This window comes from Stigmatopora nigra, chromosome 3 (genome assembly GCF_051989575.1).
Source record: "Stigmatopora nigra isolate UIUO_SnigA chromosome 3, RoL_Snig_1.1, whole genome shotgun sequence".
NCBI lineage: Eukaryota > Metazoa > Chordata > Actinopteri > Syngnathiformes > Syngnathidae > Stigmatopora > Stigmatopora nigra.
Window position 1 is genome coordinate 19,014,094 of NC_135510.1, and position 27,783 is coordinate 19,041,876.

The 27,783-nt window shown below is 40.0% G+C and overlaps 1 protein-coding gene across 1 annotated transcript; it reads right to left on the reverse strand.

Annotated features, from left to right (window-relative positions):
* Positions 1 to 14,180: 14,180 nt before the first annotated feature.
* On the reverse strand, positions 14,181 to 19,835 carry dhcr7 (7-dehydrocholesterol reductase). The gene is made up of 8 exons (XM_077713806.1): positions 19,602 to 19,835; positions 18,274 to 18,379; positions 17,982 to 18,204; positions 17,813 to 17,903; positions 16,780 to 16,993; positions 16,509 to 16,713; positions 15,782 to 15,913; positions 14,181 to 15,099 (listed from the first exon to the last, which is right to left on the reverse strand). Exons 1-8 carry the CDS (start codon positions 19,675 to 19,677, stop codon positions 14,635 to 14,637), a joined length of 1,512 nt encoding a protein of 503 aa, XP_077569932.1. The 5' UTR covers positions 19,678 to 19,835; the 3' UTR covers positions 14,181 to 14,634.
* Between the last annotated feature and the right edge of the window lie 7,948 nt (positions 19,836 to 27,783).

Here is a 27,783-nt window from a genome sequence, read left to right on the forward strand (position 1 = left end):
ACATACTTTGGTTTAGCAAAAACAGGCTAATTTCTGCCTTTGAAGCTTTTTTGATCAAAGATTTTCATCACTGAAGCACATTTTTTAAAGTAACGTATTTTTTGGCATATAGGCCGCATTTGGCGCTCAAAAGAATTGGCTTATATGCGCATAAATTGGACAAAAAAGCATGGTGACAACGACCCAATGCCATAATGCAAGATGTTATGGTTATTTTTTTGGAAAATAGAGGAATAATAAATGGATAAAACGATTATTTTTTTTAAAGATTAATTTTGATGTCCATGAATGAAATTCAAGGGGGAAAAAACAACGTATCTTAAATTAAATGCGAAAAAAACGTAGTTTGTGCCAGCCACTTACTGATTCTACAATATAAAGTCATTCTCGTTATTTTTTTGATCAACAGGAATCAAATCAAGCCTCCAAAAATGATTTCAAATTAAAATTTTCACAAAATTTACATTTTCACCAAAAGTTAATGTCTGCACACCCCCCAAAAATGTCAAAAATAACGATTTTAATCTCAAAATTTTTGGCAATATTATTTAAATCTACTAATATTCCACACAAAAAGCAGTTTTTTGCCATGTCTCCAAAAGGGGGCGGCTTATACGCGAGAAATTATCAAATTCAACCATTTTAAGGCCATTTTAAGGGTACGACTCATACGCGGAGGCGACTAATAAGCCAGAAAATACGCTAGTTCAACTCCCCGCCATCTCTTAGTCTCATGGCTCAAATTCCGAAGACTCGTTCCGATTGGCTAGCTCACTTTCACTAAGACAGAACAACTGCGTCACGATTGGCTAGCCTCTACATCTCCATGCTACTTAGTTTTGTAAATTTCACGCTAGCACTGAACATGCCTTCAATAGGGGATCTTTTATCTGACCAGTTTAGCTTAGCTTAGCCTAGCTTAGCAGCTCAGGTTACACATGCTTGGACAGAACAAATTTCCTGCCTTTTCAGACCAGGAAAGACGGGGGAAGGGGGTGAGGACAGTCTGTAGATCTCAGACAAGGCTTGCTAGTGGGAAAGGGGGGGTCGGGTGGGGGGGCGGAGTCTCGGGGGGCAACTTGGCAAGAAGCCACATGACCCAAATTCCCAGTGTAGCCAGGCAGCAGCTGGTCCAAGAGGAAAGCCCGGCTTTTACTGGGAACGCTTTGTGTTTACTAACTTTAAAGCACCCCCCGCGCGCACCAGACCGTCTCTTCTCCAATTGGGTTCTTTGGTCTTTTAACTTTCGTTTCTCGTTTAGGCGCCATAACAACAAACGGCGTCTCATTTCTATGGTTACTTTTGGACAGTTGATACGTTTTTAGAGCCGAAATGGCCGCCGCTGGGGGAGGAGATGCCAACACGGTGGCGCTGACAGGAAGCGGCGCTCAATGACGGTTGCCAGGAAACCGTATCATCTGTCTGTCCTCCACGCTTTGGCTGGTGGCAGCTAATCAGCGCTAAAAGCAGAACCCCCCCCCCCATCCCCGTCATGTCCTCTGGCGTCTTGTCTTTCCTGCTTTTGGCGTCCAGTCGCAATCCAAATGAGGAGAGTGACTCGGCAAGGTCCGGTCCAGGTGACCTTGATCCATTTCAGAGACTTGAAACCCACGTTTTTATTTGACTACTGTATTTTCTCGCATATAAACCGTATTTGTCCCTTTAAAAAATGATGACTGAATCCAGGGTATGGCTTATATGCGCATAAATTAGTCTTGATAGGCACAAAATTGCAAGTTTACAAAGACCAAACGCCAAAATAGAGAAGAGATAAACAGATAAAATGCTAAAGAAAATGTATTTTGAGGTCTATGAATGAAATTCAAGAAAAAAATTAACGGTATCTTGCATAAAACTTGAAAAAATGCCGCCATATTACCTAGGAATGACGAACTAGACCGCTACAGACCCATTTCCTGCTTGTACTGGTCACATGACTTCCCTTTTGAATTTGTCTACATGCAGGCAACACATTTTAGGAATTTTTAATTATTAATTGATTTCTACATTTTCTCAGAAATAGCATGTATGAATATTTTTCTTAAGATTTTCCTTTCAAAATAAGACATTTGAGACACTCCCAATTAAAACCATGAATATGGATGTAATATTGTGAATTGAGGGGAGGCTTATATGCGAGAAATTGTAACATTCAACCATTTTACGGCCATTTTAAGGGTAAGGCTTATACCCAGAGGCGGTTTATATGCGAGAAAATACGATAGATCTTGGTCAAAACTGATTTACACTCTGCAATTGAACAAAAACGAAGGGCGGTCACATGTCGGACAAACGCAATCCCCTTTAGTTTCACCAAGGTCGAGTATACTGGTCATTTTAGCCACACCCACATTTGTCAACCACCAATGCGCTCAAAGCTTGCCGAAAAAATTGGACTGTGTTGAACGCAGCTTCCAAAATGGAGGACGCAGCTTGTGTGTTTTTGTCCGTGTTGTTTTGGTTTGGGCTTTTTGACGCGTTTGTCCTCGTCGCTCGTCGACATCTCACGCGACTTTATTTCATTTTATGTGTTATTAACATTCCAATGAGTTGACTGATTGTTTTGAGGATTTTATACATTAGTGTTGTGCTTGTTTGCGTGTGTGTGTGTGTGTGTTTACCTCGAGTTGAGGGTTTTAACAAAGCCATGCTGGACATGTACACAATAATAATAATAATTATAATAATAAGAAATAAAAGAAACTCTTCAAAGTTTGTTAGTTGTTTGTGAGAGTCAACCTAAAAAACAACAAAGTCATTTTAATATGACTTTTTGGAGTAATTTTGAAGATATTTTAGTACCTATTTGTTCAATAGTGTGCATTTATATTGTGTTTTATCAAGTTTTAATGTATTTTTATTCATATTGTTAGCCTAGCATGCATGTTTTTGGCAGGTAGGAGGAAACCAGAGTACCCGGAGAAAACCCACACGAGCCAGGGAGGACACACAAACTGCCCAAGAGAAGGTTCGAAAACTACGGGGATTGAACTCGATCTCAAGACTGCCAGGCAGATTTTCTAACCACTTCCCACTGGACAGCCACTTGTTTTAAAATTTTTATTGCACCTATTCTCTTCCCATTTTATACATTTTACTGAATCTTTAACAAAACTTTATTTCAGACGCTGCCCAAATGTGTTCATTTTTAGTGTTTTAACCATTTATTTCCAATGTTTATAGCGAACGTGAGTGAATTGGATTTCTTCCTTTACGATGAATGGCTGGGGATCGGCCCTCGGCCGGACTTCCCGCGTTGGGGTCACGCCCCGTAGGGCTTGATTTCCCGTCTCACACGGGACGCTGGGGTCTTGCGTGCCACCACAGGAAGCAGAATCAGCACTTCAAGCCTGGAAGACACAAAACAGGCCACGTTCAAAGGAAGCACATTGTTCACAATGGCGGATATTGAACCCACACCCCTTCTATGGGTCACCATTGGACAATTCACAAACCAAAACCACCTCAAAAACCTGACACCTGGACTCTTTTCATCGCCATTGACAATGATAGGCGTCCAACCCTCCCATTTGGAATGGATCCGACGCCTATCCTCGTCAATGCGGGGAGATCCTCAACGTGGTCGCGGACGGTGGGAAAAACAATTACTTTCAGTATCGGTAGCTCGAGAAAGAGAACTTGACAAGGGCAAGTTAATCATTAAGCAGCCGAAAAGTCAATACGAGAGAAGCAATAGTCCAACCCAAACGTGCGCAAGGACGTACACAAACGCTCCCACGCGCGTTATCTCGTCCAGGATGCTCCCGTTTGGACTTGGAAACTATATTTTCCCATAGAAAGCCGGGACCCTCAACGTATCATCCAGGGTCAAGCTCAGGCTATCGACACTTCTATCCTTAACACACGTTTTTGTTAAACAGTTACGAGATTAAAATCGAACTACCGTCGGGTTAAAATTGAAATAGGACGAATACGTTATAGATTGTACTTTTACAAGATTCAAATCGTAAAAGTAGGACATTTAAGTGAATTTTGTTGCTTATTTGTTTATTCTGTGTGACACAGAAGTTGTTCGGTTTCAAAGGAATAGACTATTTTGGCAAAGTAAAGTCTTTGTGAGCACAACATTGTTTTTTATTCCCTAATAGGAGACGTAAGCAATAATGGGAGTAAAAGTAAGTAAATTTTGATTTTTAAAAACGTTACGTTACTTATGTTTACATGACGTGAACCGGAAGTAGTTTGGGGTCGACAGACTGTAAAAATAGAAGATTTTTAAATAGTTTTTGGTTTTTATTATTCCTGTGGAAAAAAAATGGATGAGAACGATTTTATATTGTTAATGTAGGAGATATAGTTTTAAATTAGAAGCTTTTAATTTGATCATTTTACTGTGTATTCCATTCAGTTACAGGTGTCCAGCCAATCGTTGAATATGATGTAATCAAACTGCGCAGCCAATCACTGCATTGATAGTACTTGCACATGAAGCTAAAGCTAACTCAGCAACGTGAATGTGATACCTCGACTCGACAAAAAACAGCGTTAAAAAGAACGGTGCATCTTTTAAGTGCATATTTTGAGTTGTAATGGCTGTCGTAGTAAGTGCAAATAGAACAACAACCGTTGAAACCGGCGAAAAATTCCGTTTTACGAGTGAGAAAACTCGGTTCTGCTAAACATGTAGCGATGTTAAGGACTCAACTGAAGCCTCGAGGACAGACATGAACAAGTAGGTAAGTCAAATTTGTTTTCTATGTGTGGATATTAATAAACAGCTAGTAAAAAATACACCCGGTGATGGCAGATGATAACAATTTCTTCGACTTTGACTGGTTTTGAGTGAACCGAGAGCCCTGGGAATTGGACATCTATCACCGCCAATGGCAATCGCCAAAAAGCATCGTCAAAATCCCCCAAAACATGCATGCTAGGCTAATTTAGCACTCTAAATGACTCCCCTGGAAAGAAAACAATTAGACCGGATCATGTTCTGGTCCAGATGGAGCGTTTTAAACGCACCTGGCCTCCATTAAGACGGCTACACCTGCATTCAGTAAAAAAAATAAAAATAAAATAAATCGTTTTGACATTCCACCTGCGCACGTAGCGTCTGTTGCCATCCACAACAGGCAACTCGTTAAATTACGGAACGCTGTAAAATTAACCAAGACAACATGGCGGGGCACGTGCGCTCCATTTGGACTTATTTACAGCTACGCCGGTGCGACTTTAACATTTTTTTTAATAGATTCTTACATAAAATTGCCACATTGATGTTCGTAAGTTCATAAAAAAAGCCCTGAATATTCCGATTTTTATAGATCTAAACAATGTTTATGTGAGCTTTATTTAAATCTATTTTTAGATTTAACAAAATGATTTTTGAACTAAAAACAGAAAATTGATTTAAAAAATGACAAATATTGATTCAGAAGGGGAAAATCAGGACATTTATTATAGATCAGACCATTTTAGAGATAATATTTTAATTTTTTTTAATAAATGAATTAAAAGCCCTGAATATTCCATTGTTTATAGATCTAAAACAATGTTTATTTTAGCTTATTGATATATTTTTAGATTTGACGAAATGATTTTTGAACTAAAAACTGAAAAAAATGATAAAAATATACAATTATTGATTTAAAAGGGGAATAATCAGTAATAATATACATATATATCTATTCTTTGAATTTGATCCTAAAACAGAAAGTCGCCAGTCATGATTTACTTTTTTGGGCCGCACAATGATGCGGCGGGCCACATTTGGCCCGCGGGCCGCCACTTTGACACCCGTGGTCTAGCATCTTCTTCTCTGGATTGGCTCTGGGGTGGAATGCAGACGGAGATTTACAGGCTATCATTTATCTGGCGCTGCGTCTGCTCTTTGTCTATTTGCGTGTGGCAGCTGTGCCGATGAACACGAAACCTTTCTCATCCTTCCGTGACGCGCCGCCAAATGTCGCCGCGGCGTTTTCACAAATCGGGAAGGAAACGCACGCCAAAATTCTCCCACGTCCATTCGTGCGTAGTCATTGTTTTCTTTTTTATTATTATTTATTTTTAGGAACTGTTGTGAGCCTCCCTTTCCAGTTATGATGACGTTTTATTGCTTTTTCTCGGAAAGAATCGAACCTCCCTGAGGTCCACGTTAGCATCGTGCTAACATGAATAAAGTGATATTTTTTTTCTGTTGTCTTGAGTTATCAGCAGAATTGTTATGAAAAAAGAAAAAGATAAATGAAGCTTCTGTTTTACAGGAAGTTCTGTTTTCAAAATAATAGTTTTCAATTTTTAAGGATAAAGTGAGCTGTTTTAGCATTATGCTAACATAGATGAAGCTTCTTTTCTGTTATTTTGACTCCATTAATATACAATTGTTCAATAAAATAAATTGATTAATTTGCGGAGAAGTTGTAAATGTTTTTGTTTAAAAGGTAATCTTTTCGGGAAGAAATTTGTGATTTTTTTTTTAGTAAGAATAAGTGGAATGTAGTTTTTTTTTTACATTGAGTTCTATGTTATGTATTTATTTTATGAGGAGGAAATCAAATCAGTCAAAACACAAAAATACAAATTATTTTTTAAGGGTTAAAACAGAAAAAAATGAAGAAAAAATCTAATTTCTTGACAAAATTGAACGGAAAAAATATTTTTTTAAACATTCACTGGAGTACATGAAAGCTTACTTTATTCATTTATTTGACTAAATGTTATATTGTAGTAATACAAAAAAAAATATTTTCAAGAAATATTAGTCTTTTTTGATTGGCTTTTGTTTCGATAAATTAAAAACATGACACTCCATTTCCAGATTAAAATGAGTTGACAAAACAATTTTTTTTGACGGTAGCCATATTTTAGTCATACATTTCTTCCCGAATATAAAGTTGCATAAAGTTTTACTCAGAAGGGTGTGTGAAAAGTACACACACACACACTCAACCCAACACAACCCAAATGACTCAAGGTCAACTTCAACTCAGGATTAAACATTAACCAATATGGGCGATGATGTCACTTCCCGTAACTACTTTAGATTTGAATGAGGTCACAGGTCCTTTGTTTTCTTCTGTGTGTGTATGTGCATGTGTATTCATGTGTGTGTGTGTTTATCCACTTTAGGCAAAAATGCAGTTTTCCATTATTTGACGAACCCACCTGAAAACATATCATTATTCCAGTCGACAAACTTCAAGTTCACGTCGGGACGAGACCGACTGTCACCTTGGGATCATTTACAAGGTATGCAACACACAAAAAGACACACAAAGACACAAGGAAGTCAACAAAAGACGCCACCAGTGCATTAGTTTGTCTGTGCACAAAGCGGTCATTATCTGAATAATTGCTATTGATGAAGACCCTTCTTTAGAGGTAAAGTTAAAGGTAAACACGGTGCCCTGACCGTCTAACCCACAGCTGTCAAAGTGGTGGCGTGAGGGCCAAATGTGGCCCACCGCATCATTTTGTATGGCCCAAGAAAGTCAAACATGAGTGCCGACTTTCTGTTTTAGGATCAAATTCAAATGAAGAGTATAGATGTATATTATATTTCCTGATTTTCCCCCTTTTAAATCAATAATTAAAATTTTTATCAATTTTTTTTTTGTTCAAAAATCATTCAGTAAAATCTAAAAACGAATATATCAAAAAGATTTGTTTTTCCAGTTTAATATTGAACATATTTCCTTATGAAATGAAAAACTAATGATTAAAAGATAATTTCCCTTTAAAAAATGATAAAAAAACGGAATATTTAAGGCTTTTAATGTGATTTTTTTAATCCGATTTGAATAGGAAAAAATACAAAAGTATTATTGGAATGAAATCCCTGAATATTTAGTTTGCTATAGATCTAAAACAATGTTTATTTGAGCTTTTTATTTATGTTTCTAGATTTAACAAAATGTTTTTTTCTAACTAAAATCCTAAAAAAATGATTAAAAAATGACAATAATTGATTTAAAAGAGGGAAAATTGAGGAAATTAATATACCTCTATCTATCAATTGAATTTGATCATAAAAACAAAATGAAGGAATATTATTCTCCTATTTTCCAAACTGTTGTTTCTTCGGCCGTCCGTCCATTTGACCTCTGCAGCGACCCCGGACGCCATCCCTCACGGTCCAAATGGACGGAACGTCCGTGGCCGCCAACGACAATAAAACACGACTGTCGGATTCAATTGGATTTTCAATCTGTCGTCTTTCCTTCTGTGGGCATTGTGACTCCTCCCCCTCCCCCATTTGCCCCTCCCCCTGCCGCCTGCACAGCCTCAGTAAATGAGATAAGGGCACTAATGTGATTGTTGGGGGCTGCTGGGGGGGGGGGGCAGACTTTCTAATTTAATACAAAGTGCATCAGGCTAATGGACTGGTCGCTCGCTGCCTTTCCTGCACACACACACACACACACACATTGTGGACATTGGTGAGCGTGGGAAGCCATTAGCATTCTGCAAAACGCGTAGCCGCTAGATTGATAAAGTGATACCTTGACTGTCGATTTTCTCATTTTGCATTATAGATATAAATATATTTTTTTACCTACATTGTCAACAACTACAACTTTACAACTACATTGTCATTTTTTTTCAAGAAAAAGAATGAGGGTTTGGCTAGGGTTAGGTTATGGCTAGGGTTAGGGTTTGGCTAGGGTTAGGGTTTAGCTAGGGTTAGGGTTTAGCTAGGGTTAGGGCTTGGCTAGGGTTAGGTTATGGCTAGGGTTAGGTTATGGCTAGGGTTAGGGTTTGGCTAGGGTTAGGGTTTAGCTAGGGTTAGGGTTTAGCTAGGGTTAGGGCTTGGCTAGGGTTAGGTTATGGCTAGGGTTAGGGTTTAGCTAGGGTTAGGGTTTAGGTAGGGTTAGGGCTTGGCTAGGGTTAGGGTTTGGCTAGGGTTAGGGTTTGGCTAGGGTTAGGGTTTGGCTAGGGTTAGGCTATGGCTAGGGTTAGGTTATGGCTAGGGTTAGGTTATGGCTAGGGTTGGGTTATGGTTAGGGTTAGGTTATGGCTAGGGTTAGGTTATGGCTAGGGTTAGGTTATGGCTAGGGTTAGGGTTAGGCTAGGGTTAGGGTTTAGCTAGGGTTAGGGTTTAGCTAGGGTTAGGGCTTGGCTAGGGTTAGGGTTTGGCTAGGGTTAGGGTTTGGCTAGGGTTAGGTTATGGCTAGGGTTAGGGTTAAGCTAGGGTTAGGTTATGGCTAGGGTTAGGTTATGGCTAGGGTTAGGGTTTGGCTAGGGTTAGGGTTTGGCCAGGGTTAGGCTATGGCTAGGGTTAGGTTATGGCTAGGGTTAGGTTATGGCTAGGGTTGGGTTATGGCTAGGGTTAGGTTATGGCTAGGGTTAGGTTATGGCTAGGGTTAGGTTATGGCTAGGGTTAGGGTTAGGCTCGGGTTAGGGTTTAGCTAGGGTTAGGGTTTAGCTAGGGTTAGGGCTTGGCTAGGGTTAGGGTTTGGCTAGGGTTAGGGTTTGGCTAGGGTTAGGTTATGGCTAGGGTTAGGGTTTAGCTAGGGTTAGGTTATGGCTAGGGTTAGGGTTTAGCTAGGGTTAGGGTTTGGCTAGGGTTAGGGTTTGGCTAGGGTTAGGTTATGGCTAGGGTTAGGGTTTGGCTAGGGTTAGGTTATGGCTAGGGTTAGGTTATGGCTAGGGTTAAGTTATGGCTAGGGTTAGGGTTTGGCTAGGGTTAGGGTTTAGCTAGGGTTAGGGCTTGGCTAGGGTTTGGCTAGGGTTAGGGTTTGGCTAGGGTTAGGTTTTGGCTAGGGTTAGGTTATGGCTAGGGTTAGGTTATGGCTAGGGTTAGGTTATGGCTAGGGTTAGGGTTTGGCTAGGGTTAGGTTATAGCTAGGGTTAGGGTTTAGCTAGGGTTAGGTTATGGCTAGGGTTAGGGTTTGGCTATGGTTAGGGTTTAGCTAGGGTTAAGGTTTGGCTAGGGTTATTATGGCTAGGGTTAGGGTTTAGCTAGGGTTAGGGTTTGGCTAGGGTTAGGGTTTGGCTAGGGTTAGGTAATGGCTAGGGTTAGGTAATGGCTAGGGTTAGGTTATGGCTAGGGTTAGGTTATGGCTAGGGTTAGGGTTTGGCTAGGGTTAGGGTTTGGCTAGGGTTAGGTTATGGCTAGGGTTAGGTTATGGCTAGGGTTAGGGTTTAGCTAGGGTTAGGTTATGGCTAGGGTTAGGGTTTGGCTAGGATTAGGTTATGGCTAGGGTTAGGTTATGGCTAGGGTTAGGGTTTAGCTAGGGTTAGGGTTTGGCTAGGGTTGGGTTATGGCTAGGGTTAGGTTGTGGCTAGGGTTAGGTTGTGGCTAGGGTTAGGTTATGGCTAGGGTTAGGTTATGGCTAGGGTTAGGGTTTAGCTAGGGTTAGGGTTTAGCTAGGGTTAGGGTTTAGCTAGGGTTAAGGTTTGGCTAGGGTTAGGTTATGGCTAGGGTTAGGTTATGGTTTGGGTTAGGTTATGGCTAGGGTTAGGGTTTAGCTAGGGTTAGGGTTTAGCTAGGGTTAGGTTATGGCTAGGGTTAGGGTTAGGCTAGGGTTAGGTTATGGCTAGGGTTAGGGTTTAGCTAGGGTTAGGGTTTGGCTAGGGTTAGGGTTTGGCTAGGGTTAGGTTATGGCTAGGGTTAGGTTATGGCTAGGGTTAGGGTTTAGCTAGGGTTAGGGTTTAGCTAGGGTTAAGGTTTGGCTAGGGTTAGGTTATGGTTTGGGTTAGGTTATGGCTAGGGTTCGGGTTTAGCTAGGGTTAGGGTTTAGCTAGGGTTAGGTTATGGCTAGGGTTAGGGTTAGGCTAGGGTTAGGTTATGGCTAGGGTTAGGGTTTAGCTAGGGTTAGGGTTTGGCTAGGGTTAGGGTTTGGCTAGGGTTAGGTTATGGCTAGGGTTAGGTTATGGCTAGGGTTAGGTTATGGCTAGGGTTAGGTTATGGCTAGGGTTAGGTTATGGCTAGGGTTAGGTTATGGCTAGGGTTAGGTTATGGCTAGGGTTAGGGTTTGCCTAGGGTTAGGGTTTAGCTAGGGTTAGGGTTTGGCTAGGGTTAGGGTTTAGCTAGGGTTAGGGTTTAGCTAGGGTTAGGGTTTGGCTAGGGTTAGGTTATGGCTAGGGTTAGGGTTTAGCTAAGGTTAGGCCATAGCCATAACCTAACCCTAGCCAGACCCTAACCCTAACCAAACCCTAACCCTAGCCAAATCCTTGCTAAACCCTAACCCTAGCCAAACCCTAACCATAGCCAATCCCTAGCCTAACCCTAACTCTAGCCATAACCTAACCCTAGCCAAACCCTAACCCTAGCCACACCCTAACCTTAGCCTAACCCTAACCCTAGCACAACCCTAACCAAACCCAAACCTTAGCCAAAGCCTAACCCTAGCCAAACCCTAACCAAATCTGAACCCTTAAAATACTTTGTCATTTGTAATGAAAAAAAGCCTTATTATACTATGTTGATTATTGTGAAATTAGCCTTCCTATACTATGTCATTTTTCAAGAAAAAATAGCCTTGGATTGGATAACTTTATTCATCCCGTATATGATATTTTCATTGTGACAGTTGCAAGAGGGTGAGAATGCAGATACAGGAGAGGCATATTTTGAAGTTAGACAGTACAGTGGCAAAGGCGGCACAACAACAAAACAATTTAAAGTATATGTCACCATTAAGAGACACCAAATCAAATCATTAAGATAGATATAATCACACACTCATATATACACAGCCATTTTAGATTTGAATGCAGAAAGTGACAAAGTGTTTGTCTCCTCCAGATTGAAATGGTGAAGGAGGGAAGACAAGATTCCAGCAAAGCTCTCGGGAGGAGCCGGCTGCCTTTGGACGGACGGACGGGTGTGAACGGGCGTGGACAGGCGTGGACGGGAGCGGCTGGCGCGTTGGAAGACTTCCCCGCCGACGGAATCTGTCGCCGTCACCCTCGTCATCATCTTTGGCCAACAACACGTGTCGACTGTTCCTAAAAAAAAAACACAACAGCTTTTGACCAGCGGATTCATAAACGGCAACACAGCAGCTTTGGATTCCAATCACCTGGTGTCCAATCCTTCCATTCACTTTTTCCATTACGACATCCGTCGCCAGCATACTTTGCCCGGGCGTGTTCGGCCAGGCTTGGAATATCCCATCCGTCCCATTTGGACAACTGCTTGGTCGTGACACTTGGCTGGATTTCCACCAGCGACCAACGGAATCCCCCCCCCCCCCCCCCCCCCAAAAAAAAGGATATCGAGCAGCGACCGATCCATTGTGGCGCTTCAGGTGAAAGTTCTTGAGGTGCCAAAGTGGATGGACGCTGAACAGATTGGGTTGGAATTCCTACCCTGGCTTTGTTTAGTCTGACGGTCAAAGCGAGACGCCATCGGGGGGACAAGGGTCAAAGGTCAAAGAAAGGCTCTCTTCAATCTTCGGGGAAATTTCTGAAAAAGAAGCTCCATGCGCAAAAAAAGTCTTACTATATACTGTCAGTTTTTTTGCGATTAAAAGGCCTAACTATACTACGTGTTTTTTTTGCGATAAAAAGCCCGACTATACTATGTCGTTTTTTTGTGCGAAAAAAAGCCTTACTATACTATGTCGTTTTTTTGCGCAAAAAAAGCCTTACTATACTATGTCGTTCATTTTTGCGCAAAAAAAGTCTTACTATACTCTGTTTTTTTTGCGCTAAAAAGCCTAACTATACTATGTCGGTTATTTTTGCGATAAAAAGACTAACTATACTATGTCGTTTTTGCACAAAAAAGCCTTACTATACTATGTCGTTTTTTTTTGCGATAAAAAAGCCTTACTATACTATGTCGTTTTTTGCGCAAAAAAGTGTTACTATACTTTGTGTTTTTTTGCGCAGAAAAAGACTAACTATACTGTCTTTTATTTTTGCGCAAAAAATGTGTTACTATACTGTTTTTTTTGCGATAAAAAGCCTAACTATACTATGTCGTTTTTTTGCGATAAAAAGCCTTACTATACTATGTCGTTTTTTTGCGATAAAAAGCCTTACTATACTATGTCGTTTTTGCGATAAAAAGCCTTACTATACTATGTCGTTTTTTTGCGATAAAAAGCCTTACTATACTATGTCGTTTTTTTGCGATAAAAAGCCTTACTATACTATGTCGTTTTTTTGTGCGATAAAAAGCCTTACTATGCTATGTCGTTTTTTACGAAAAAAAGCCTTACTATACTATGTCGTTTTTTGCGATAAAAAGCCTTACTATACTATGTCGTTTTTTTGCGATAAAAAGCCTTACTATACTATGTCGTTTTTTTACGAAAGAAAGCCTTACTATACTATGTCGTTTTTTTGCGATAAAAAGCCTTACTATACTGTCGTTTTTTTACGGAAAAAAAAAGCCTTACTATACTATGTCGTTTTTTGCGATAAAAATCCTTACTATACTATGTCATTTTTTTGCGATAAAAAGCCTTACTATACTATGACGTTTTTTACGAAAAAAAAAGCCTTACTATACTATGTCGTTTTTTGAGATAAAAAGCCTTACTATACTATGTCGTTTTTTGCGCAAAAAAGTCTTACTATACTATGTGGGTATTTGCGCTAAAAAGCCTAACTATAAACTATGTTGTTTTTTGCGCAAAAAAAGCCTAACTATACTGTCGTTTATTTTTGCGCAAAAAAGTATTACTTTACTTTGTCGTTTTTTAGCGTAAAATAAAGCCTTACTATACTATGTCGTTTTAGCGGAAAAGAAAGGCTAACTATATAATGCCCTTTTTTTTTTAGGAAAAGAGGCTTACTATACTATGTCGCAAACAAACCGTAAAATCACATTTTAAATCATCTAAGTGAAATAGAGTTTTAACCTGAAGAAAAGTTGAAAGTAGTACATTCAATGTGGGGCAATTTGGCAGAGAAGAACCAAAACATTCAACTTAAAGTCAACGTTTCGAGTTTGCAAGTGGAATGTTCTTTAGTGAAATGATTTTTTTTGCTGACAAGTTATGGACTTTCCATTCCGAGGTACCCCCAGAACCCCCCGCTCCCCATTCTCATAAAATGTAATTGGGCTTGAGAACAGCTATTGTTTTTTTTCTATTTGCACACCGTACTTCCAAAAAAAGTCGCAGAAGTAAATAAAAATGGCATTATTTTAGTAACTTACCAAAATAACATTTGTATATTTAACCTTTAAAGCCCAAACTGCTAAGTAACTGACAGTGAAATTTAAAAACAATCATTAATAAAAGACGACTGAATTGTCTAGATTAATTGTCAAAGATTTGTATTAAGGATAAATGTACAAAATTCACTTATCAAATTTGATTGAAGTATAGTGTAAGTCACAGCAAATAATGAAATGTTTTTTTTTTACACATACAGCAAGTGACAAATTGAAGAAACATGTCTTTTGCTGCCCTCTACTGCACAACGACGGAACTGCACACTGTAGCAAAATAACATTGAAAAGTGCCATTCTGTGGAACGATATAACTACCAAATTGCTTCCCTTTTTTGCGTTTTCTGGCTTTTGACGGGCGTAAAATCTCTCAAATCTTCAAATCATCCCTGCGAGATTCTGAGGGTGAAAAAAAATTGTTAATTAAAAATCACAAAGTCACTTAACCACCTCATCTTGATGTATTTCCAGCTGGTGTCTCATTTTAGGACGGCGAATCGTCCAAGAAAGCGTCCCAGTAAAAGCGGGAATCGGACCTCCGGCTAAAAGATGCCAGGCAGGAGTCGGTGCGGCACGGCGTCGGTGTATCGCTTCCAGTCGGCGCCGTACTTGCTCCCGCAACGATGCTCGTCTCGCAGGCAGCGGTGAATCAGCAGTATGCTCATGTACACCACGTAGAAATACGGGAGGGCGTGGCCAAAGCCGCAGGCGGCGCAGTACGCCAGCGAGCCCATCAGATCGCCCGTGTAGTTGAAATGGCGAGCCAGCCCCCAGAAGCCCGAGGTCAGCAGCTTGCTGCGGTGCACGCCGCCGTCGGCCGAGCGGTAGCGGCACTCGATGAAGGAGGCGGGGCTTCCCCACACCTGGCAGGCGCCCTGGCTACGGCGGAACATGTCCTTCTGGTGGTTGCTGGCGCGGAACACGTAGTAGCCCACCAGGCCCAGGAGCAGCACGGCGCCCGCGTGGACCGCCGTCAAGTGTACCGGGTGGTACACCAGGTACAGACCCTGGATCAAGAACAATTGGAAAAACAAAACTTACTTTACTATGTTGTTTTTGGCGAAAAAAAAACATTACTATACTATGTCGTTTTTACGAAAAAGTCTCACTATATATACTATGTTTTGTTTTTGCAAACTGTTTTACTATGCTATGTTGTTTTTTCACGGAAAAAAATGCCTTACTATACTATGTTGTTTTTTACCAAAAAAAGCCTTACTATACTATGTCATTTTTTTAAAAGAAAAATAGCCTTACTATATTATGTTATTTTTTAGGGAAAAAAGCCTTACTATACTATGTCATTTTTGGCGATAAAAGCCTCACTATACTGTCGTTTTTTAAATTAATAAAAGCCTTATTATACTCTTTCGTTTTTTTTTTTTTTAAGAAAAAAGCTTGAATAAGAATTATGATTAAATTGGCGCTACAGATAGTGTCAACTATATTTTAGCGTACAGGTTAGCGGAGAGCCATATGCAGCCATTTAAGAGCCACATGTACCTCCTGAGCCGTAGGTTTGAATGCTGAATGGGTTGGAACGAAAACCCCAATTTTTCTAACAAAAACGCCCCCATAAAACTGGATTGGGACTGATTTCCAATGAATCGTGGCAGTTACGTACTAGAATATTGCAATTGTTTCGTCTTTTCTGAAATAGTGATAAAGATAAATCTCTGAAGGACTGACCTGTAGCGTGTAGAGGTACGGCAGCCAAACGCAGTCACCCCAGCCCAAGTACCAGCCAAAGTGGTCGTGGCAAATGTCAATAGTCTTCAGATACCACGTCTCGTTCCAGAAAAAGTCCAGCACGTAGATTCCCTGGAGAAGAAAAAAACACATTAAATACGGCACAAGTGTCGAAGTGGCGGCCCGGGGGCCAAATCTGGCCCGCCGCATCATTTGGTGCGGCCCGGGAAAGTCAATCATGAGTGGCGACTTTCTGTTTTAGGATCAAATTCAAATGAAGAGTATAAATGTTTATTAACTTTTCTGATTTTACCCCTTTTTAATTCAATAATTGTCATTTTTAATCAATTTCTCCTGTGTTTTTTGTTCAAAAATTATTTTGTAAAATCTCAAAATATATTTAAAAAAAGCTAGAATAAACATTTTTTTTAGATTCATAAAAAACGGAATATTCAGGGATTTTAATGCATTTACAAAAAATATATATAAATATTATATCTAAAATGGTTCAATGTATATTAAATTTCCTGATTTTCCTTCTTTTAAATCAATAATTGTCATTTTTTAGTTTAAAAATCATGAGTAAAATCTAAAAATATAATTAAAAAAAAAACTAAAATAAACATTGTTTTAGACCTATAAAAAACTGAATATTCACGGTTCTTAATCCATTTATATAAAAAAACCTAAATATATCTAAAAAGAATGACGTCCGATCGGCAATTACCTGTAGAATGTTGACCAAAACCATGGAGTTGCTGACGTGTCCGTAAAGTTCCTGCTGCTTGGCGGCGTAGGACAGGTTGATGAGCGTCCACGCCACGATGCCGGGCCGCCCGTTGAAGAAGAGCTTGAAGTCGAACCACTGGCCCACTCGAGGGTTGAACTCGATGCCCATCATGTAGTTGTAGAAGACGTTCCCCGTGAACTTCCTACGGGCGGGTTAAGACACATTCCATCGGCGCCGCTCTGGTGGAGACGGACGGGAAGAGACTTACCGGTCCTGCGGGTTGGTGGGGAACCAGTAGGCCTTGACGAAGGCAAAGGTGGCCACGGCGTAGCCCAGAACGTTGGCGCACCACATCAGCGGGATCCAGTGGTCGAAGATGATGGTGGGCGAGAACCACAGGAAGTAGCGGGCGTTGGCCAGCCACAGGGCGTGCGTCAGTAGCCAGCACTGCAGTCCGTTGATCTCGTACTTGCTGACCAGGCCTGGACGGGCGTAGTGGGGTTGTACTCGTTAGAAAAAAACTATTACCGGATTGGCACGAATAGAAAATGATCCCGAGTGTAAGACGATTGCAGCTTTTTCAAGACTTGAGTTGTAAAAATGACTTTTTGAAAATATTGACTGCACATCTAAAACAAATGATTGGAACACAGGTGTCCAAGGGGCGGCCTGCGGACCAAATCTGGCCCGTCGCATCATTTTGTGTGGCCCGGGAAAGTCAATCATGAAGCCCTGAATATTCCATTTTTTTTTTATAGATCTAAAAGAATGTTTATTTAAACTTTTTTAAAGATGTATTTTTAGATTTTACTAAGATTTCTTAACTAAAAACTGAAAAAATGGATTAAAAAATGACAATTATTGATTTAAAAGGGGGGAAAAAAATCAGGAAATTTAATATAAATATGTACTCTTTATTGGAATTTGATCCTAAAACAGAAACTCATGATTGACTTTTTTGGGCCCCACAAATTGATGCGGCGGGCCACATTTGGCCCCCGGGCCGTCACTTTGACACCAGTGCTGTAAAGTACCATCACATTTGTCTATAAATGTCAGATTTTTGCGATGTATCTTAACTCAAATTAATCGACTTTGATAAAACAACAAAATTGCAATAACTACATAAACCATCGTTGTGTTCAGCATTGGCTTTAAAGACAAATCTGGCGGCATCTAGTGCTCCAAATCAGCATAGCTTCTACACCCCAAATGCAAGACGAACTACACTATTTCAGTCTTATTTAAATGCAAAAAAAATCGTCTTACATTAGGGCCAATACGGTAATGCACTTTGTTACCTGCAGGGGTGCGGGCGCCCTCCTGGACTCCCCCGACGTAACCGGGGATAATTTTGTGCAGAAAGTCCGGCACGCACATGTACAAGACCACCTGAAAAATCACAAAACACAACGGGTTTGTCCAATTTCAACCCGAAAAACATGGCGGTCCTCAAAAAGCCAGCCTTACCTGAAAGGCCACCCAGGAAGCGTAGATCTTGGCCGCCGCCCACGTGGGCGGGGGAACCCGGGACCAGATGGAGGCCAGGGTGCTCTGTCCCCCATAGAGCTCCAGGACGGGTCGCGTGACAGAACACTGGAACTGGTCGCAGGCCATGACGAAGAAGAAGACGATGAAGGGCGCCGAGCAAAGTAGCGCCAGAACGCTCAGGAGGGAAAACCAGTCCACTTCCCTGAAGACCAACCGGCGTTTAGAGGGCGACGGGGCCATTTTTTGGAAGGTTTGGCGAGCGTCCACTCACCAGGCTCTGCCCCACTGGGCCGGTTCAGCCGTCTTGCCAGAAACTGAGCCGCCGTGGGCGCCATTTTGGACCCGCCGCCGGGTGACTTCTTTGCTAGACTTCATGTCTGTAGGGAAAAAGATGAATTCAAAGAAATGGATAAAAAACTCGGAATATTCCATTTTTCAATAGATGTAAAACAAGGTTGATTTTAGCTTTTTTTTTAAATAAATTTTTAGATTTTGCAAAATGATTTTTGAACTAAAAACAGAAAAAAATACTACCCCTGACTGTCTCCGCTAAGCTAGGTCAATAAGTTAATATGTCAAGGTCAACTTGAATGGCAAACGGGTCAAGTGTTCTATTGGTACCCGACTGGTTATGTAGGTACGCCAAGGCTTTAACGTCAACTCGATTTTACGTGGGTCGGACCATTTTAGATATCATATTTTGATTTTTTTTAATTTTTATAAATGGATTAAAAGAACTGAATTAAAAGTTCTGAATATTACATTTTTATAGATCTATAACAATGTTTATTTTAACTTTTTTTAAATATATTTTTTGATTTTACAAAATGATTTTGAACTAAAAACACAGAAAAATGGATTAAAAAATGACAATTATTGAATTAAAGAGGGAAACACAGGGAACATAATCTAAATCTATATCTATCATTTTAATGTAATACTAAAACAGAAAGTCGGCACTCGTTTACTTTCCCGGGCCGCACAAAATGAGGCGGTGGGCCAGATTTGGCCCCCTGGCCGCTACTTTGACACCACCTGTTCTCTAGCGTATTGATTTTAGACAGGAAAAAGAAATGATGCTAATCTTGCACTGGTTCGGCACCAGAAAAAAATCTTAATGAACTGACATCCAATGGGCGATTGACTGGGAGAGTGCCAACTGGATGATTGGTCTCCACTTTTCCAATTCAGAAGGATTGGAAAAAAATGAACCATGCTAACTCATCCTGCTAACATTTTAAAACATCTGCTGTCGACTCTCATTAAACTTGTTGATACTTGACATGTCATTATACCGACTTAAGCATTCCATTCAATTCAATACTTGTTTAATGACGATAAAAAGCATTCCAATCATCCGATTAGTGTCAAAAAACGGGATTAATGCCCACTTGAGACAACTTCCGTTAGCACGCTTCTCCGAACAAATGCTATTTTAATCCAACTTAAAAAAGGAAAAAAATAAGAAAAGCGACGTTGCATTTTTGGAGGAAAAAACGCCTAGTTACGTCATCAAAATGTGACGCGAAATCCACCAATAATAAGCCGTTAGTGGAAAAAAATACATTAGACAAGTTTAAGAGTGCAAATTCTTCTTACCTGTTCTTTTTTGTTGTTGTTCAAAAGAAGAAAACGGCGATGATTCACACGGAAATCCTTCGGGCGTTCTGACCATTATGGAATAGCCACGCCCCCCACGCGCGGGTTGCAGCCAATGGGCGATCGGAGACCCGGAAATAAGTTGGTCATGGCTGCTCGCTGATTGGTTGGGATGCACTGAAGCCACTAGCGCCTGACTTCTTTTCGAGTCAGGAAGGCAGGTTGCCAGGACGTCATCTCGTTATCTAAAACATGCAAAAAAAGGACAAAATGTATCGAAAAGGAGATCAGAGGTGGAAAATGGGGGACAAAAGTTCGAGTACATTATTACCAAAAACGCTGAAAACGAGACTTTGACTATAATCTGTATATATGCTCCCTTTTTTGATTTACATAAATAAAAAATGATCAATAAAAAATGTAGACAATGTTAGCTAAGACAAATGAAATTCAAATTCACATTGATTCATTCACACATCATATATAAAATATATACAAAACTAGCCTATTTCAATCCAAATATAAAGACTATATTTTTTTTTATTTACCATAAAGACCGTTTTACGCATAAGACGTTGCGATTAATAGTCTGTTTTCTCCACTTTTTATACTCTAAACGCACATGCACGTTGTGTCCACCGAGTGTCGCTGTTGTGCAGTTTAGGAAAAACCTAGATAAAACAATATTGGGTTTTTTTTTAATTTAACAGCAAATATTCAAATTATGAATTCATCCAAGCAGGTGGATTAACAGTACGAAACTTTAACAAAATGGCCGCCTGAAATTGATCTGCATTTAAGTCATTTAGAGACAGATAAGTGGACAATCTTAAGACAAATAAATGGGTCTTTAAACAGTTTCAATCAGGGAATCACCACGTGACACGTCGCAAAATGAGCAAAACATCCAAATACTATTTCAAAATAAAATACAGCATAAATGTGTTTACGTGTTGGGGATGGTTGAATTTTTTTGGACAATGTCTCCTAGCTAAATGCTAACTCGCTGTTGGGTTTATTCTGTTTTATTATTATAATAGTTATATTAATTCATTTCTTTATTAAATCAATCTCTTTCTTTTCTTTGTATTAATTCATTACTTTGTTAAATCATTCTCTTTCTGTTTTTCAAAAGTCTTGAGGTCACACCAAGTCATCTTTAACCTAGACAGCCTGTTCCAGGATGGTTATACAAACAATCCACCCAATCTCGGTCCTTGAGATTTGGTGGGCCCTTGGTGACGAGGACAGGGCTATTCGGACAATAACAAGAATATTGTTATCGTTATGTAACCGTACACTTCGGGTTTTTCTGTATGTAACGATTATATGATTATGATTATATTATATGATTCTTAGGTCAAGGAGGTTGTATAATTACTCTAATCTAAATGTTGTTAGGTCTAGTCCCTGTTTTTGTTATTAGTAAAATACTTTGATTGTTATTGTAGTCCCAGATGTTGTTTTTACTCATACGTGATGGAATGATCAACAACTCTGTAACTTGTGACCATAAGAATGGGACGAAAACGTCTATTCGAGGAGACGTTCGGAAGTTGTAAGGTGACACTTGCTGACTCTCCCCTTCGGAGGCTTTTACCCATTGTTGTATCCATTTCTATTTAATTAAATGTCAATAATTGAATAAGATGTCTTCCTGCAGTTATTGATAATTACGGACGAAGGTAATTATTAATGAACCTGACATTTTGGTCCTTCGAGCCATGGAGGTCAATATACCGGAGCGAGAACCCAGGCGCTGCTGTTCGACATCTGGTAAGTGACCGTGCGCACGGCGTCTTCAAAACCCTTGGTGGGCCGGAGTTTTCGACGGGGGCGCCTGGATTCTCGGCGGTTGAAGACTTTTCCTGCTGGAGGGAGACATCTGATGGATCTCGGGTAAGTCCACATTAATGTCTGCATGTTGTGAAGGTGTTTACAAATGCGTTAAAGGGACATTGTATGTGAGGCCCATTGTTGGGCTGGTTTCGCGTCCTGGGTGACGGCGATAAAACCCTGTGTTTATACTAGTCAATGGCAGGTACGGTGGGGCACTTTGCTGGAAAGTGTCCTGTGTCTCAGGGGTAGGCACGAATGTATTGTACTAGAGGTACAATATTGGGGCCGGGGAGTGTCCTGTGTCTAAAGGGTAGGCACGAATATACGTTGTATGTTGTTTGTGTGGTTTCTGCAGTAAAATTAAGATAAGCCTAGGAAATACAGTCGAAGGAGTGATAATAATAAAAATAGATATAATAAAGTTAACTCTGTGAGGCACACGAACTCACTACAAAAAAGTAAAATATGGGAAACACGTGTTGTAAGGCGGGTTTGGATGACGATCCAAAAAATACGTCTAACTTGTAAGGATTGGAAAAAATTGGAAAGACAAAGCGCTTTAAAAATATTACACAGCTATATTTATGGATAAATAAATATGGGTTTGCTGGCCAGCTTAAAATGCATAAAATACAGGATAATATATGCACTAATGCATAGAGGTAATATACATATATAAATAATATGTGAGTGGATAAAAGTGTAACAGCTTGTTCCACAGACACTAATGGAGGTAATATACATATATAAATAATATGTGAGTGGATAAAAGTGTAACAGCTTGTTCCACAGACACTAATGGCGAAATAAGGCCGGGGAGAAGTTAAAAAATACTATTTTGGGAAAATAGTGGGGGCTCCCTCGGATAACGGGGATATATTTAAGACCGTGGCGGCGGGAAAGTATTGTTTGGTAAGGAAAAATAGCGGGGCCTCCTCGGCTGACGGGGAAAATATTTACCGAGATAGGTGACGGGCGCGGAGGAAGTTTAACAAAAATAGAGGGAGAAGAGATGGTGTAAAGTTCGACAAAAATCAGAGATAAGTTGTAAAAAAAAAAATGGAGGTATATATATTACATGATTACCCAGACTAGAGGGTCTCTGAAAACAAGGAATGTCGGCTTAGAATGATTTGGAATGTGGATTTTGGATACGAGAATGTTGAGCTGGAAAATTAATGGGGACACTGGTATTTGATTTGGTTAATCCGGGTATGACGTTTTGTGATTACAATAAATTGGGTTTTTTTGTGATGCTTGGGCTTGTATAACAACAATTAGAATGGTTATTTCCAAGTGCTGGTGGTGCTTTGTTAATATAACCTATATGTACTGTCAATTTACAGCAATGTGATGGCTTATTGCAGCTTGGTTTTTGATCCCGTCCGCTAACGGGAAGATGGTGTTTTAAAAAAAAAAAGACCAAAGAATATATACAAAATGATCATTTAAATTTTAGCAGGGAATGTCACTTGTGTTTTTATTATGCTCTAGACTTGCCAAAAAATGTGTCAACTGCGGGGGAAGCGTTTCTGGTGCAGCGGCTGCTGATTAGATGGGAGTGAAACATGTGGGCCGCGGGGCAGACGATTTAACTGTGTTGGGCTTTCGGGAGCGTTCGGACCGTGTAAACGACTAAAATTTTGTGATCCCTTCCGTGAAGACATTATAATAATAATAATTGGCCTTGGGGGTGCTGAAGCAAACTTGAGGGCAGAAAATGGGTTTTTGCCATATTGTTGTGCTTGCAGCATACATATTCTGGATATATGGGGTCTTGGAAAAATATTGTTATGTAGTTGAATATCGGAAGAGGGGTTAATTTGACGTTTTAATGGTTGTCTTCTCTAAAAAGCGTTGTATTTGGGCACAGGGAAAAAGCTGGTTTGTAAACATAAGATAACAATGCTGTTTTCGCAGCAAGAGTGGAGGTCATAGTTAACGGCTAATTGCGTTTTCTGTTTGGACTTTTCAGAATAAGAACAATACATGGGCTGCAAGAAATGCAAGGTTATGCGAATGCTTTCGCATTGATATTTTGGGTTTTAAAATGAAATGTATTAAGAGGATAGAAAAAATCTGTTCAGTAAAAGGTTGATTTGGTAAAAAGCTTTGGATTTGGGAAATAGACCAAAATAGTCATTTTTGAGCAATTGTGGATTTCAAAGGGCTCTTAGTTAAAGGAAACTAGCTTTTGGAGGATAAAATAATATTAATACTATTTCAGAATTTTTTGATTATTCAAAATACTTTAATCCAGGAGGGAGGTTGGCTGTTTAAAAGAAAAAAAGGCCAGGATGACAAAATTTACAAAATTATGGTATATTGGTGACGATAAGGTTTTTAAAACATTAAAGTTTGTAATTAGGAATTGTCTAACAAAAGGTTGATTTGTCTCATTTAATTGTTGTAGATTTTTGTTTTGGTAACAGGCTATGGGAAATGACTCGTGTCTTAAGTAAACATCATATGAGGTGATTTACAAAGTATAGTAGGTATTGAATTATTTGGCTGATTAACGACATCAGATGGGAAATTTACAATGCAATAGTGGCATGATAAAATTCATGGCATTCATCCAAATAATTAGGTGAATTGTAAATAAAATAATTGGTTTAGGATGAGCATATTTTCCCTAAGAATGGAGTAACATGGAATGTTTTTCAAAGTGCACTTGAAAGAACATTGTCTGTTGTCCTGGCAGGAGGAAATATGCTTTGTCACAGGTCATATTGATGACTTTAAGGATATTACGGATTGGATAAGCATTGGTCAATTGATACAACCAAATAACGTTGCTTTTACGGCTTTAAGGGCATGCAAATTGGTTAGAACTTTAGCAACGATGGGGTTAATACGCCTGAATGTTACAGTGATAACGAGTGACAATAACAAGCTTAGATAAGGGAGGGAAAGGAGAAATTCTCCAAATTCCAGAATCTGACTTAGAAACAGGTTATGTTAGTCGTTTTGGGTTTTTGACAGGATGTGGTAGTACATAAATTCTGGGAAATTTTGGGAAATTGGGGACCCCATATCTAAAACAAGTTTGAGACAAATGTGTAAATAGGCTCTATTTGGCGCTGGATGCACGAATTCTAGTGGGGCCTTTCATGTTTTGAAACAAGTGACGCTTTAGGTAGATGGGTTGTCTATGAACAAAATGGGATGGGCGAAATTCGCTTACAAATTAGGCGTGTTATCTTGGTTCATAGAATTTGGAGTCAAGGCGACGTAATAAAGGCCATAGGCGTCATGTTGTATAAAATAGGCGTGGATGAATTAGTTTTACAAATGGGGGAGATTATCTTATCACCTGAAACAAGTAGAAACAAAATTGGATGGCCGCATTAAAAGGTGATTGGCATGCTAATAGAGGGAATTGGGATTTTCAAAAAAAAAAAAACCTGATAGGGAGCCATTAGGTCATGGCGGCTGTGAAAATAAAAACCTTAGATGTGAAACTATTCCCACCTCAATTCGGGGAACAAACAGCTAAACTGATAGCATTAAAAAGGATATAACTTTGTGTGAAACTTGAAGGTAATTTTTTACAAACGGTTAAAATGCTAGAGTGGGGGTGTGTATATTAAAGGATCTACTAATGAATGCGGGGTGGATCCAGACCTTCCGGAATGTGGGGTATTCATGGCGTCCTCGAGAATTTGTGGATTTTCTCCGGGTACTCCAGTTTACTCCCACAAAATGAAATTATGGATGCTAGACTGGTTGAACACACTAAATTCTTCTGTTTATGAGTGTGAGCGTGAATGATAGTTTGTCTTTTTGTGTTTTTTGATTGGCAGACCACCGAGACATAATCTATCAATAAAAGATCAATAAAGAAAATAATTTGGGCTTGAGTCAAGGGAAGACCTATGTCTCGACAAGGGGGAGGTGGCCTTGCTACAACGGCACTACAAGGCTTAGGGTTTAAATCTATATGCATACCCACATATCCATTTCAAAAAATACATATAGATTTTATTTTATTTTTATTAGATCATATGGATATCATTCCACGATATGGAATTCCAGAAACTATTTATAGTGATAATGGCTCCCATTTTGTTAATATAATAGTTGTCTACCATCCACAATTGGCGGACCTTATATGAAGTCCTGTTTGGTAGACCTTACAAATTGTTATTATTCACTACACAAAGACAATTGGATGATGAGGCGAATCAATCAGAGAAAAAAAAAAAAAACGCACACACCAAATTTAGACTATCAGAGGGAGATTTTGCTTGTCAACAGGAAACGGACGAAGCGACGGTGATTCTTGAAGACTGGATGCTGATAAGCAGCATAAAAGAAGAAACATCGGAGCAACGCAAAGTGGGAGGGTCCTTGTTACTGAAAGGGGACACGGATGCACCTTTCCCACAGTAAGAAGGTTGTCTAAATTGAAACGTTTCAAGAGGAAAAACCCCTAAACAAAGACAAAAAGTCATGTTGAAAACAATTATTGCTTTTGGGGCAATGAGATTAATGATGATTGTGATTCTATTCCTTTCCACAGTAGGGTTGTTTTCTCCAGTTGGAGAAAAAGGCGGAGGCGTTTCAATTGAGGATACACCTTCTTACGGGAGGGTAAACCGAGAAACATACACATTTACATTTAATTAACATTACCTACTAAATCAAATTTCCACATTGAAAATATATATTTGGACTCGGCGACGTCCCGGTTGCCATACAAAAAGAGATGGTGGGAAATATGTGTGGTACATTAACAGCAAAAAATTGAAGATTGGGAAAAGCCTTGTTACAGAAATTGGTCAAGATTGGAAAGCTTGGACTGACATATTAACCTGTGAAATTTATTTCTGAAACAGGGATTTCCCAAACGGGGGATAATTGGGCGCTGTTAATGGAGTGTAAAGAAGGCAAGCACTATGTGGAGCTACTTTGGTAAAAGGGTGGTCTCAATTGAAACATTGAGGGGACGGGTAAGATAAACTTTCTGACTTAATAAGATACGGGAAACACCAATATTAATTGAAAAGATTATTGCTCAGCAAGCAATACCATAAAACTATAGGGAACTCTTTTATATTGGGTTTGACGTCTCCATATGGTTTCAATTGAGACTAAACCATCTTACAAAGGATTAGGATAACCTACCAGACAAGGGAAAATACGATGGGGTCTAACAACTCCCTCAATCACCATTCATTTGGGGAAAAGTGTTTTTACAAATGAAAAAACGTGTCCTACTTGGCAAAAAAAAAATATTGAAGCAGTGTTTATCCTGTTACGCGGTAAATAGGAAGTAAATTTTTCCACTGTTTAATCATTTTACCTGCTTAAACCTTACAGGGCATGGTCTGAAGCTGGGGGCGATAAATGAGACGTGGTGTACCGGCGTTCTAAAACAAACTACACCCCTGATACCACGTTCTGGCCTATGGTGGCGGGGTGGTAGATAAATTATACGACTCCTGCCGAAACGCGGCAGGACTAGGTACTTTGGTCTCACTGCTCTTACCGGTGTCTGTTTTTCCATCCACAGTGGAGGAGATACAATTGGCGGCTCATAATTCGGAGGTGAAGGGTCGACCCTCCCGACATCGTCGAGAGGCATGGAGGGAAGGAGATCCAACATACATTGATGCGATTGGCATCCCCCGGGGCGTACCAGATGAGTATAAGCTGGCTAATCAGATCGCAGCAGGTTGGGAGTCTATCTTCCTTCTAATCACCCCAAACAAAAATGTGGATAGAATAAATTACTTACATTACAATGTTCAAAACAGGGATTTGTGGCCATGAAGGAACAACTGGCAGCTACCAGTCTGATGGCGTTCCAGAATCGCATAGCGGTGGATATGATCCTTGAAACAGGGGGCGTGTGTGCAATGTTTGGAAAACAATGTTGCACCTTCATACCGAACAACGCGTCACCCAGTGGATCTCTCACCAGGGCCATTACTGGCCTGCAAACACTGAACCGCAATATGCAAGAGCACTCTGGAGTAGATACGTCCGCATTGTCAGATTGGTGGGATAAGACCTTTGTAAAATCTAAAGATTTGGCTACATCCTTCGTGGTGACTATAGGCACAATTACCGCTATCCCAACATTGTGTGGGTGATGTAGTATCCCCTGTTTGCGCTACTTGCTAAGCCGACTTATAACTACTGAAATTGCCCCTACAAATTCTAAAGTACATGAGTTGTATCTTATGGGACGGTTTGGGGAAAGCAGTGAGGTCCAGGAGTACGGTAAATCCGAGGACCAATTGGACGAATATAATTATGTTTTTTCTCTTTCAGACCAGCCATGGGAGTAAGGAGTAGGCGGATAAAATCGCAGTCACCAACATTTCCATTTAGT